The following is a 14,569-nucleotide window of genomic DNA, read 5'->3' on the forward strand; positions in this document are numbered from 1 at the left end:
CTGTGAGGGCCCTGCTGCTTCCACAATCTCTGCATGTTATTCTTCTGAAATACTCTGTGCTGCTGTGAGGGCCCTGCTGCTTCCACAGTCTCTGCATGTTATTCTTCTGAAATACTCTGCGCTGCTGTGAGGACCCTGCTGCTTCCACAGTCTCTGCATGTTATTCTTCTGAAATCCTCTGTGCTGCTGTGAGGGCCCTGCTGCTTCCACAGTCTCTGCATGTTATTCTTCTGAAATCCTCTGTGCTGCTGTGAGGGCCCTGCTGCTTCCACAATCTCTGCATGTTATTCTTCTGAAATCCTCTGTGCTGCTGGCACAGTTCTCGCTCCGATGGTCACCATGAAAGTCACAACACGTGCGGATATTTTACTAGTTTTTTATTTGGTTGTTACAGAATAAAAAAATCCCATTATAAAAACAAATATGGGGTGAAGTATATGCAGAGAAGGCAGCGCCGGCAGCGGAGCGGATCCTGGGCAGCGGAATGCGAGGATTACCTATATGTGTGCAGGTATCTGGGGGGCTGAATGATGGGGCCGTGTACAGAGGACTGGCCGCGGGGGTCCGAGGAATCACACCGAGGCACTCCCTGGTTACAGTGCTGTCACAGAACATGGAGCCCCCCAGATTAGAGCTGCCCTCCCCCCGGCTGAGACCCTGCCAGGCGCAGGTATATGATTGTACGTTGCAGGAAGCAGAGCGAAGCGTGACGACCACAGCGCGGAGCCGGGAGCGGTTGGGTCTACGTCTACAATTACACACTACATATCAATAACACACGACGAGGACGCAGGTCCCCCAAATCATAGCACCTTAAAGGGGGTCCGACGGCGGGGCCAGACCTCAGGAGGAAGCGGTTAACCGGGCTCGGGAAGGGTCATTCTAAATTATCCGGGACTTTGGCAAAGTGTCTGCACTTAGAACGGTCAGAAGGCGATGTATCCAGAATCCACCGCCCCAAAGGGGGCGCTCCGCTGCGTCCTGGGTAAGAACTGCAGCCAGGCCATACACCGGGCCACCCGGACCCCTGTGCCACCCCGCCCCTCACGCCTTCGCACACACCTCCTCCTATGAGCTCGAGGGTACAGTATTACTATAGGAAGAGGCAATAGGGCACTCAGCAGCCGCCATACTGTGGAGGCACGATGGGCCGCAGGGAGCCGAGCGCCATATTGCCCGCCATCAGGGGATGTCGTAAGGAAGCTGCTAGGTATCTGGAGAGTTTGGCAGTGAGGGGTCCGACCACAAGCCCCCCCACGCTTTTCTTTGCGCCCTACATAAGGTTGATTTATTTATTTCTCATTGATAAACGCTAAAGTGATTCTCCTGCCCGTCCCTACAGATCAGGAATGGAAGCGGCGCGGCCGAGGGCGGAGGGAGTCTGCGCACCACCTCAGATGTCCTTACTGCTGACTTTACTGGACCTCTCAGCCGTCTCCTGTACGAGAAAAAAAGAGCAGTCAGTAAATTATATATAGAGGGAGGAAGGGTCAGAACACTGTGTACTAGGACTGCCAGGGTCAGAGTCTGGACAGGGACTGCGAGGGTCAGAGACTGGACAGGGACTGAGTATAAGGACTGCGAGGGTCAGAGACTGGACAGGGACTGCGAGGGTCAGAGACTGGACTGGGACCGAGTACAAGGACTGAGAGGGTCAGAGACTGGACTGGGACTGAGTACAATGACTGCGATGGTCAGAGACTGAACAGGGACTGAGTACAAGGACTGCGAGGGTCAGAGACTGGACTGGGACTGAGTACAATGACTGCGAGGGTCAGAGTACAAGGACTGCGAGGGTCAGAGACTGGACAGGGACTGAGTACAATGACTGCGAGGGTCAGAGTACAAGGACTGCAAGGGTCAGAGACTGGACAGGGACTGAGTACAAGGACTGCGAGGGTCAGAGACTGGACAGGGACTTAGTACGCCCCCCCTGGGTATACAAGCACTGCGAAGGTTAGAGATTGGACAGGGTCTGAGTACACTCCCCCATGTGTGTCATGATCCAGACCTTGTTTTGAGTCCTGTTTCCCCTTTTTCCGGTCTGGTCATGACAGGGCTTAACTTTCTCAGCCGCAGTCTGGTCTCAGGTTGGCTATTTTTCCCTGCTGTGTCCTGCAGACCATGTCAGTTATAGTTTTTGCCTAGGACTGCTGTAGCTGACTCTGATTGGTCCTGCTGCGTTTGCTGTCTGCACCCGTGTCTCCGTTTTCCCCTGTCCTGTTTTGACTAAGTGTTTTCCTTTGGTGTGCAGACTCCCTGGTTTTGACTTGGCTTGTATCCTGACCTGTTTCTGTCCTTTTTCTTTTGGCTTATCCTCTCCTGACCGTTACGGATCCCCTGGCCTGTCTCTAACCGCGAGTTTGCTTATTCCTTTGGTACTGCGCTACAGTCTGACCCAGCTTGCTTGACTATTCTGCTGCCACCTGTGGTAGCCCCACTGCTGCGCTGCAGGGCAGCTCTGTTTAGGTGCAGATCCGCTTCCGCTCTACTGCCATCTAGGATGCGAGGATCAGAGACTATCCTGGGTACAATGTGTATATCAGTGCTCAGAATCAGGGGGCACATGAATTTTTGGTGCCGGAGGGGGGGGCACATGAGCTGCTGGGGTCAGAGGGGCCACATGAGTGCTGGTATCGGGGGAACAGGAGCTGCCGGTGTCGGGGGCGCATGAGCTGCTGGTATCGGGGGGGCACATGAGCTGCTGGTGTCGGGGGCACATGAGCTGCTGGTGTCGGGGGGGGGGGCACATGAGCTGCTGGTATCGGGGGGGCACAGGAGCTGCTGGTGTCGGGGGCACATGAGCTGCTGGTGTCGGGGGGGGGGGGGGGCACATGAGCTGCTGGTGTCTTTGATGGGTTCATGAAGTCACTGGTGTGCTGCTCTATAGTGACAGAGAAGATGTCGCCATCACTCCGGCCCTCGGTAGACGGCACTTCTCCAACATGATAATGATACAAAACTCACATCTACATTTCTGGAGAAGAACAAGTGACAGTGACTCAGGGGCCAAGAATGGACAAAGCAGAATGTTGGAGTATGTCGCCACCTTGTTCCTTCCAGGCCCAGAAGACTTGGCGCCTCCTCACACATCATGGAGGTCACACACGATACTAGATGGAGGAGTTACTGATGGGGGTGTACTCATTTCTGCATCAACTAATTTGAGCAAAACCGAAGCTTTTGTAGAGTTATATTATAACCTCACTGTCCTGTTAAGGGTGAAAATGTTCAATGGAACGTAGAATTGTCAAGCATATTAGAAATTGTTCTGGTGTCCAGTGAAATATGGATTAAATCTTACTTTTCAGGGGGTGTACTAATTTATGCTGAGCACTGTCCATAAGAAATACAGGAGTGGGTGTACTCATTTATGCTACGTAGGAGTAATCAGAAGGTAAATATTATCTCTAATAATTGTACAATCCTTCCAATGGATGTACAGTACATCTGTCACAGGTTTACAGCGACAGAGGAACCAGAAAAACCACACGGTCTGATTTCACATACTCCTGCACCGATTAGAACCTCACCATCATAATTAATCAGTGCAGGTTTCTTTTAGAATTACAGAGGTTAATTGGTTCAGTGGAGAGCTCCTGGAGCTTTCCTGCTTGGATGTCTCAGCTGTTCAGTGTTGGCCACTCCCCTCTCCTATATATATTTGCCTCTGACTTTCATGGAGGCCAGTGTTAGTTTCATGCTGCCTGGCTCTGTAGCTGGAGTAGTTGGTTGTTTGACTTGGTATTTGTACTGTTCATCTAAAGACTGTTTGTCACGGAGTTACCGCAATGGAGCGGACCCAGAAGACCGCAGCGTCTGATGGCTCCTACTCCGACGCTGAGGAGAAGCACTTCTCCAGTGTATTAAACGTATTTCTTTCATCAGGACAGGGGTTAATTGGCCATGTTGGAAATTTCTGCATTCAGCTGTGCTCGGTTAGCCACTCCTTTCCCCTATAAAATCTGGGCTCGATTACCAAGTCCTTGTCTGAGTTAGCAATTGCTGAAAGACGTAGGATTGGGAGAAGTTGGTCTTGTGAAGGAGAGCTGGAGGAGTTGATTAGCGACTGTTGTCTGGTTTGTACGCCTGGTAATTCCTTATCCTTCCCTGTTTTGCTTCGTTCCCCTCCCTACACACCCTGGTGAATACCTCTGTTATTTGTGAGAGTATATTTTGTGTGTGGAGTTTTCAGTTTCCCCTTGTCTCTGTCCCCGTCTGTCGGGTTGGTGTACTGCGGTGCACAGTAGCGTTCCCTCTTCCCAGGGTGGGGGAAGGGGACAGATGAAGGGCTAATCTAGGAGACAGGGCAAGGACGGAGGCCGCAGCGTCTTCGCCATCTGAAGTATCCTGAGGAACAGGGCGAGTTAGGGTGCCCCCTAGTGTTAGGGCCAGAGAAGGGGCCCCTGGTCCCAGGTCACTCACCAGTCGAATTGTGACACTGTTGCTTGGTTATTCAGTTATGTGCATTTTCTAATCCTTTCCCATTTATTTTTTTCCTTCCTTCACTCTCCAGTGTTCGGCTCTGTTGCTTGAGAGTGCATATTTGTAGGTCTGGAATTTTCCTTTATTCATGTACATAGTCCCTATTAATCTGCTTGGTGTATTCTCACACACTATTACTCCCCACTCCCCTGGGTGGGAGAGGAAACTGACTGAGGGCGAATTCAGGAATTTAGCAAGGTACCTGGCCCCGGTATCTTCACCATTAGAAGTAATCGGTGGAGCAGGGACAGGTAGGGCACCCTTAGTACTAGGGAAAAGGAAGGAACCCTTTGCCTCGGAATATCCGACAACAGTCATGACAATGCCCTGTCCAGTGACTGTACGCCCTGCTGCTCCCCCCAGATCCTGAGAATAAGGCTGCTAATACCCGGCTGGCTGGAGTGATCCCCGACACGTGGCGGCACCCTGCATTCATTGTCTATAGGACTGATGGAGAAACCAGGTCAGTACACTGCTCGTCCATCTTCTGCAGTCTCACAGACATGGGATCCCCATGATCAGAACGTGGGTGGTGTCAGCGGAGGACCCCAATGATCAGAACATGGTCTCAGAGGAGGACCCCCATGATCAGAACATGGTCTCAGAGGAGGACCCCCATGATCAGAACATGGTCTCAGAGGAGGACCCCCATGATCAGAACGTGGTCTCAGAGGAGGACCCCCATGATCAGAACGTGGTCTCAGAGGAGGACCCACATGATCAGAACGTGGTCTCAGAGGAGGACCCACATGATCAGAACGTGGTCTCAGAGGAGGACCCCCATGGTCAGAACGTGGTCTCAGAGGAGGACCCCCATGATCAGAACGTGGTCTCAGCGGAGGACCCCCATGATCAGAACGTGGTCTCAGCGGAGGACCCCCATGATCAGAACGTGGTCTCAGCGGAGGACCCCCATGATCAGAACGTGGTCTCAGCGGAGGACCCCCATGATCAGAACGTGGTCTCAGAGGAGGACCCCCATGATCAGAATGTGGTCTCAGAGGAGGACCCCCATGATCAGAACGTGGTCTCAGAGGAGGACCCCCATGATCACAATGTGGTCTCAGAGGAGGACCCCCATTATCAGAACGTGGTCTCAGCGGAGGACCCCCATTATCAGAACGTGGTCTCAGAGGAGGACCCACATGATCAGAACGTGGTCTCAGAGGAGGACCCCCATGATCAGAACGTGGTCTCAGAGGAGGACCCCCATGATCAGAACCTTTTCTACTTTCCTGTGAACAGTTTATCACTTTCAATGTTCGGAATAAGCCGATACATCATGAGACGGTTCCTGATCTCAGGTTTGAGAGTCCTGGATTCGTTGATCAGAGGTTCCCATCACCTCCATGCATTTTGGTATTTTCTTGACACTTTTCACTTATAACTCCACACATGACGCAGAGCTGACTCGGGAACATTTATCTTATTGTGAAACAAACTAATCATGGCCTAATGGCCGACCATCGAGGTGAGTGAATACGAGACACTGGGCCTCATCTCCCAGAACAGTCCATAGCAACCAATCACAGCGCAGCTTTCATTTCTCCTGAGCAGATGAAAAAATAATAGCGGAGCTCTGATTGGTTGTTATTGGATAACAAGCACAGTACTAGGGGTTAACCAATCAGAGCTCAGCTTTCACTTCTCCAGAGCCGCCTGTCGGGCTGTTCTGATAAACGAGTGCGCGGAAAAAGGGTCCAATAAACACGACTCAATGATCAAGAGAGGGGGCAGTATGGGGGGCCGGGTGTGCATGAGCTGCAGGGCAGGGAGTATATATGTATCTGTCAGCCCGTGTACACATATCAGTGAGTGCATTACTGTGCAAGCCGGCCTGCGTACCTGGTGCTTCCTCAGCTCGTCCACGTATCGGCTCATGTCTCCCTCGTTTTGTCCGTCTTTACCTGGACAAAGACAGTAATTATGAGCAGAGCCGAGGATCAGACCTGCAGAGCGCAGCCATGACACAAACAGCAGCACGTGAACCGCCACATCGTGCACAGCGCCGCGCTCATCACACACGTCCACAACCAATGCGTGTCTGTGATACGGCGGAGATTCGGGGAGATGTCCGTTCCGTCACTGCGCTCCACATCGCTTACCTTCACATGACATGGCGGTGCACACCCAGTTCCCACAGGCGCAGACGCAGCGGTTGCACTGGACTTGTGTCTCTGCTCCGTCCTCGTAAGTCTCATCCTCCAGGGCACACTCTGCGGAGCAGATATAGCGTGAATGTACCGCAGTTATGGAGTGAAAATACCGCAGTCATAGGGGGAATATACCGCAGTCATAAGGGGAATATACTGCAGTCATAGGGAGAATATACCACAGCTATATGGAGAATATACCGCAATCATAGGGAGAATATACCACAACTATATGGAGAATATACCGCAATCATAGGGAAAATATACCGCAGTTATGGAGTGAAAATAACGCAATCATAGAGTGAATATACCACAACTATATGGAGAATATACCGCAATCATAGGGAAAATATACCGCAGTTATGGAGTGAAAATAACGCAATCATAGGGAGAATATACCACAACTATATGGAGAATATACCGCAATCATAGGGAAAATATACCGCAGTTATGGAGTGAAAATAACGCAGTCATAGAGGGAATATACCGCAGTCATAAGGGGAATATATTGCAGTCATAGGGAGAATATACCACAGCTATATGGAGAATATACCGCAATCATAGGGAGAATATACCGCAATCATAGGGAAAATATACCGCAGTTATGGAGTGAAAATAACGCAGTCATAGAGGGAATATACCGCAGTCATAAGGGGAATATACTGCAGTCATAGGGAGAATATACCACAGCTATATGGAGAATATACCGCAATCATAGGGAGAATATACTGCAGTCATAGGGAGAATATACCACAGCTATATGGAGAATATACCGCAATCATAGGGAAAATATACCGCAATCATAGGGAAAATATACCGCAGTTATGGAGTGAAAATAACGCAGTCATAAGGGGAATATACTGCAGTCATAGGGAGAATATACCACAGCTATATGGAGAATATACCGCAATCATAGGGAGAATATACCACAGCTATATGGAGAATATACCGCAATCATAGGGAAAATATACAGCAGTTATGGATTGAAAATAACGCAATCATAGAGTGAATATACCACAGCTATATGGAGAATATACCGCAGTTATGGAGTGAATATACTGCAGTCATAGGGAGAATATACCGCAATCATGGCGTGAATATACCGCAGTCATAAGGGGAATATACCACAGTCATAGGGAGAACATACCACAGCTATATGGAGAATTTACCGCAGTTACGGAGTGAATATACTGCAGTCATAGGGAGAATATACCGCAATCATGGCGTGGATATACCGCAGTAATAAGGGGAATATACCGAAGTTATAGAGAGAAAAAACCGCAGTCATAGGGAGAATATACCACAGCTATATGGAGAATATACCGCAGTTACGGAGTGAATATACTGCAGTCATAGGGAGAATATACCGCAATCATTGCATGAAAATACTGCAGTCATAGGGAGACTATACCGCAGTAATAAGGGGAATTTACCGCAGCTACGGAGTGAATATACTGCAGCCATAGGGAGAATATACCGCAGTTACGGAGTGAATATACTGCAGCCATAGGGAGAATATACCGCGGTCATAGGGAGAATATACCGCGGTCATATGGAGTGTGTGGCAGTGAACCCTGTTACAGCTAGGGGCGCATTTTGTGCTCAGCAGAATGCGCACAAAGGCGTAGTGAGGCCATGAGGGCATATTGCAGTCACATGTGTAGTTATGATTAGAATGGTGAAGCAGTGACTGATTAAAAGCCCTGCAGTATACGGGGATGTGTGAGTGTTGGTCTGGGAAGCAGACAGAGCAGTTGTCTGCAGAGCACTCCCTGTGTGAGGCAACACAGGGGCAAGAGAAACCAAAGCGACTGACACCCTGCATCTCGGACGGTCTTGTTTTCCCGACTGCGATCCGGAGGATACAGCGTGCTGTGCACTGCGTGAGTAAAGAGACTTGGTATTGGCGTGCGGTCGCCCAGGGAAACTGGACAAAGGGAAGTCCAGCCTGTTTAGGGACTGCAAACTAAAGCCGTGTACTATGTATTCTAATAGACTGTGCGAAGTAACACATTAAAGGTACGTTTTGTTTTGAACTTGCTTGGGTCACTGCCGTTTCACTGCGTACGGTGCTACCGCTGCATCACATATGGTGGAGAATGCGGGCCGTGGGAATTAAGGCATACCCCAGAGAACTGTCGAATGTTGTGCAAGTCTGCTGGAGAAATGAAGGAACTTTTGGAGCAGGTTGTGCTCAATCAGCAAAGGCTTCAACAAGAGGCGCTGCAGTTTCAGCATTCGCAGAAAGAGGTTCTGCAGCAGCAAGAGCGGCAGTTGCAGCAGCAGGAGCTGCAGTTGCAGCAAGAAGAGCTTCAGCGTTGTAAAGAGGAGACCCCTAAGATGAAGGGCGATCAGCAGAGGCATGAAAAGACCCCAAAGGTAAAGGGCGATCATTGGGTGTACCAGTGGTCCTATGTAGTCTCGATCCGCCAGGTCTCAGGCAAATTACTTATGGCAGTTGGTGGAGGAGTGGCTCCAGCCTGAGTTCTGTTCTCCGTATGACATGATGGAGAGAATCGTGGCTGACCGGATGGCGAGGGCTCTGCCGGCCGCCATGCAGCGTTGGGTCGGCCTGAGGGACCTAGGCACCCTGGAACTACTGATAGAGTTGATTGAGCAGTATAAATCCACTCAGGATGTGGCACCAGAGCCCGGGTAAGGGGCTGGTAACTGTTCGGTGACATCTAAGCCCATGGACTGCGGTAACACTTGCCATGAGTCTATGTGTGCCTAGCCAGTCTGTATCATCACTACGGGCACAGCGGGCAGTGAACCGCGATTGTGCCAGGTACTTGTGAATGGATACTGAACAGAGGCTCTCCTGGTCAAGAAGGGTAATGTGACTTTGGTCCATAGGTCTCTTGTTGACAGGGACAACCCCAAAGGACCGAAATTGGTGGTGATGGGTATCCGCAGGGAAATCCGTGAGTACCCGACCGCCAAGGTTAATTTTTCCACACCATGTGGGGACATTAAACATGTGGTGGGAGTGGCAAAGACCCTTCCATATGGGGCTGTGTTGGGGAGAGATTTGCCCCTGTTTTGGTCCCTGTGGGAGACCAGGATTAACCCTCTCACGGAAAAGGTTGTACCAGGTGCAGAACCCAAAGATATTGAGATACCTGCCATAGGGGTCGCCAACCTAGGGACAGAGTGTAATCCCGATAGGCTCCCCTACAGGTAATGGCAGGAGAAACTGAAGATGTTGTTTCGGACATAGAACCCGAAGACGCTAAGATGTCTGCCACAGGGGTCGCCAATTTAGGTATAGAATGTAACCCTGATAGGCTCACTCTAGAGGTTATGGCAGTAGAGGTCGTGGGGACCCCACTGAACCCCAAGCTGGAGGTGTTCCCAGGTAAGGTCGGGACAGCTCAGATCCAGGGTCCCACATGGAGACGCAGATATAAAAGTCGCAGGCATGAGAAGAGCCGGGAGTGTATGGTCGTGGAGGCGACTGGGGATGTGCGCACGTGGAACCCTCTGGCACCAGTCAAGGATGGGTCCAGGGTAAATTAGAGCGCTCGCTAGACCGCAGTGTTGGGAGGCTCAGGTTCGGGTGCGACGTAATACAGACATATGCTTGGAATTGCTGGCGCAGTCCGCGGCGTTTCAGCATGATATAGTCACTGAGGCACGGGTAAGGGTACAGAGGAAACGGTACCAGGGGCCCGAAAGCAGATACTTAGGTGACAGGATGACCCGTGGGGTTAGTGTGCCCAAAATAAGCAAGGTCAAGACCACCAAAAACTGTCCCAAATCTGCGGTTAACCCCTTGCACGTTAATGACCGGGCCAATTTTTTACAATTCTGGCCACTGTCCCTTTATGAGGTTATAACGCTGGAACTCTTCAACAGATCCCGGTGATTCTGACACTGTTTTCTTGTGACATATTGTACTTCATGATAGTGGTAAAATTTATTTGATATTACCTGCATTTATTTATGAAAAAAATGGAAATTTGACAAAAATTTTGAAAATTTCGCAATTTTCCAACGTTGAATTTTTATGCCCTTAAATCACAGAGATATGTCACAAAATTACTTAAGTAACATTTCCCACATGTCTACTTTACATCAGCACAATTTTGGAACCAAAATTTTTTTTGTTAGGGAGTTATAAGGGTTAAAAGTTGACCAGAAATTTCTCATTTTTAGAACACCATTTTTTTTTTTAGGGACCACATCACATTTGAAGTCACTTTGAGGGGTCTATATGATAGAAAATAACCAAGTGTGACACCATTCTAAAAACTGCACCCCTCAAGCTGCTCAAAACCACATTCAAGAAGTTTATTAACCCTTCAGGTGTTTCACAGGAATTCTTGGAATGTTTAAAAAAAAAAAAAAAAAAAAATTTAACTTTTTTTCACAAAAAATATACTTCAGCTCCAATTTGTTTTATTTTACCAAGGGTAACAGGAGAAAATGGACCCCAAAAGTTGTTTTGCAATTTGTCCTGAGTATGCCGATACCCCATATGTGGGGGTAACCCACTGTTTGGGCGCATGGCAGAGCTCGGAAGGGAAGGAGCGCCTTTTGACTTTTCAATGCAAAATTGACTGGAATTGAGATGGGACGCCATGTTGCGTTTGGAGAGCCACTGATGTGCATAAACATTGAAACCCCCCACAAGTGACACCATTTTGGAAAGTAGACCCCCTAAGGAACTTATCTAGATGTGTGGTGAGCACTTTGACCCACCAAGTACTTCACAGAAGTTTATAATGCAGAGCCGTAAAAATAAAAAATCATATTTTTTCACAAAAATGATCTTTTCGCCCCCAATTTTTTTTTTCCCAAGGGTAAGAGAAGAAAGTGGACCACACAAGTTGTTGGGCAATTTGTCCTGAGTACGCCGATATCCCATATGTGGGGGAAAACTACTGTTTGGGCGCATGGCAGAGCTGGGAAGGGAAGGAGCGCCGTTTGACTTTAACGCAAAATTGACTGGAATTGAGATGGGACGCCATGTTGCGTTTGGAGAGCCACTGATGTACCTAAACATTGAAACCCCCCAAAAGTGACACCATTTTGGAAAGTAGACCCCCTAAGGAACTTATCTAGATGTGGTGTGAGAGCTTTGAACCTCCAAGTGTTACAATACAGTTTATAACGCAGAGACGTGAAAATAAAAATTCTTTTTTTTTTCCACAAAAATTATTTTTTAGCCCCCAGTTTTGTATTTTCCCAAGGGTAGCAGGAGAAATTGGACCCCAAAAGTTGTTGTCCAATTTGTCCTGAGTACGCTGATACCCCGTATGCTGGGGGGAACCACCGTTTGGGCGCATGGCAGAGCTCGAAAGGGAAGGAGCGCCATTTGGAATGCAGACTTAGATGGATTGGTCTTCAGGCGTCACGCTGCATTTGCAGAGCCCCTGATGTACCTAAACAGTAGAAACCCCCACAAGTGACCCCATATAGGAAACTAGACCCCCCAAGGAACTTACCCAGATGTGTTGTGAGAACTTTGAACCCCCAAGTGTTTCACTACAGTTTATAACGCAGAGCCGTGAAAATAAAAAATCATTTTTTTCCCACAAAAATGTTTTTTTTAGCCCCCCAAATTTCTATTTTCCCAAGGCTAACAAGAGAAATTGGACCCCAAAAGTTGTTGTCCAATGTGTCCTGAGTACGCTGATACCACATATGTTGGGGTAAACCCGTTTGGGCACACGGGAGAGCTCGGAAGGGAAGGAGCACTGTTTTACTTTTTCAACGCAGAATTGGCTGGAATTGAGATTGGACACCATGCTGCGTTTGGAGAGCCCCTGATGTGCCTGGACAGTGGAAACTCCCCAATTGTAATTGAAACCCTAACCCAAACACACCCCTAACCCTAATCCCAACCACACCCCTAACACCAACACACTCCTAACCCTAATCCCATCCCTAACCACACCCCTAACTCCAACACACCCCTAACCCTAATCCCAACCATAACCCTAACCACACGCCTAACCCTGACACACCCCTAACCCTAATCCCAACTGTAAGTGTAATCCAAACCCTAAATTTAGTCCCAACCCTAACTGTAGCCCTAACTTTAGCCCCAACCCTAACTTTAGCCCCAACCCTAACTGTAGCCCTAACCCTAACTGTAGCCCCAACCCTAAACCAATCTTTAGCCCCAACCGTAACCCTAACTTTAGCCCCAACCATAACCCTAGCCCCAACCCTAACCCGAAAATGGAAATACATTTTTTTAATTTTATTATCTTTCCCTAACTAAGGGGGTCATGAAGGGGGGTTTGATTTACTTTTATAGCGGGTTTTTTAGCGGATTTTTATGATTGGCAGCCGTCACACATAGTGTTGAGCATTCCGATACCGCAAGTATCGGCCGATACTTAGTTACATAGTTACATAGTTAGTAAGGCCGAAAAAAGACATTTGTCCATCCAGTTCAGCCTATATTCCATCATAATAAATCCCCAGATCTACGTCCTTCTACAGAACCTAATAATTGTATGATACAATATTGTTCTGCTCCAGGAAGACATCCAGGCCTCTCTTGAACCCCTCAACTGAGTTCGCCATCACCACCTCCTCAGGCAAGCAATTCCAGATTCTCACTGCCCTAACAGTAAAGAATCCTCTTCTATGTTGGTGGAAAAACCTTCTCTCCTCCAGACGCAAAGAATGCCCCCTTGTGCCCGTCACCTTCCTTGGTATAAACAGATCCTCAGCGAGATATTTGTATTGTCCCCTTATATACTTATACATGGTTATTAGATCGCCCCTCAGTCGTCTTTTTTCTAGACTAATTAATCCTAATTTCGCTAATCTATCTGGGTATTGTAGTTCTCCCATCCCCTTTATTAATTTTGTTGCCCTCCTTTGTACTCTCTCTAGTTCCATTATATCCTTCTTGAGCACCGGTGCCCAAAACTGGACACAGTACTCCATGTGCGGTCTAACTAGGGATTTGTACAGAGGCAGTATAATGCTCTCATCATGTGTATCCAGACCTCTTTTAATGCACCCCATGATCCTGTTTGCCTTGGCAGCTGCTGCCTGGCACTGGCTGCTCCAGGTAAGTTTATCATTAACTAGGATCCCCAAGTCCTTCTCCATGTCAGATTTACCCAGTGGTTTCCCATTCAGTGTGTAATGGTGACATTGATTCCTTCTTCCCATGTGTATAACCTTACATTTATCATTGTTAAACCTCATCTGCCACCTTTCAGCCCAAGTTTCCAACTTATCCAGATCCATCTGTAGCAGAATACTATCTTCTCTTGTATTAACTGCTTTACATAGTTTTGTATCATCTGCAAATATCAATATTTTACTGTGTAAACCTTCTACCAGATCATTAATGAATATGTTGAAGAGAACAGGTCCCAATACCGACCCCTGCGGTACCCCACTGGTCACAGCGACCCAGTTAGAGACTATACCATTTATAACCACCCTCTGCTTTCTATCACTAAGCCAGTTACTAACCCATTTACACACATTTTCCCCCAGACCAAGCATTCTCATTTTGTGTACCAACCTCTTGTGTGGCACGGTATCAAATGCTTTGGAAAAATCGAGATATACCACGTCCAATGACTCACCGTGGTCCAGCCTATAGCTTACCTCTTCATAAAAACTGATTAGATTGGTTTGACAGGAGCGATTTCTCATAAACCCATGCTGATATGGAGTTAAACAGTTATTCTCATTGAGATAATCCAGAATAACATCCTTCAGAAACCCTTCAAATATTTTACCAACAGTAGAGGTTAGACTTACTGGCCTATAATTTCCAGGTTCACTTTTAGAGCCCTTTTTGAATATTGGCACCACATTTGCTATGCGCCAGTCCTGCGGAACAGACCCCGTCGCTATAGAGTCCCTAAAAATAAGAAATAATGGTTTATCTATTACATTACTTAGTTCTCTTAGTACTCGTGGGTGTATGCCATCCGGACCCGGAGATT

General features: G+C 48.2%; 1 protein-coding gene across 2 annotated transcripts in view; it reads right to left on the reverse strand.

The window, feature by feature from the left end:
- Positions 1-360: 360 nt before the first annotated feature.
- FSTL1 (follistatin like 1) overlaps positions 361-14,569 on the reverse strand; it is a 44,738-nt gene continuing 30,529 nt past the window's right edge. For both annotated transcript variants that reach the window (XM_077293630.1, XM_077293628.1), the window contains 3 exons: positions 6,591-6,701; positions 6,331-6,392; positions 361-1,438 (listed from right to left, as the gene is read on the reverse strand). In XM_077293630.1, the coding sequence (XP_077149745.1) occupies positions 1,394-1,438; positions 6,331-6,392; positions 6,591-6,701 (218 nt within the window). In that variant the 3' untranslated portion in view covers positions 361-1,393. The remainder of the gene's footprint in view (positions 1,439-6,330; positions 6,393-6,590; positions 6,702-14,569) is intronic.

This window comes from Ranitomeya variabilis, chromosome 3, assembly GCF_051348905.1.
Source record: "Ranitomeya variabilis isolate aRanVar5 chromosome 3, aRanVar5.hap1, whole genome shotgun sequence".
NCBI classification, from domain to species: Eukaryota; Metazoa; Chordata; class Amphibia; order Anura; family Dendrobatidae; genus Ranitomeya; species Ranitomeya variabilis.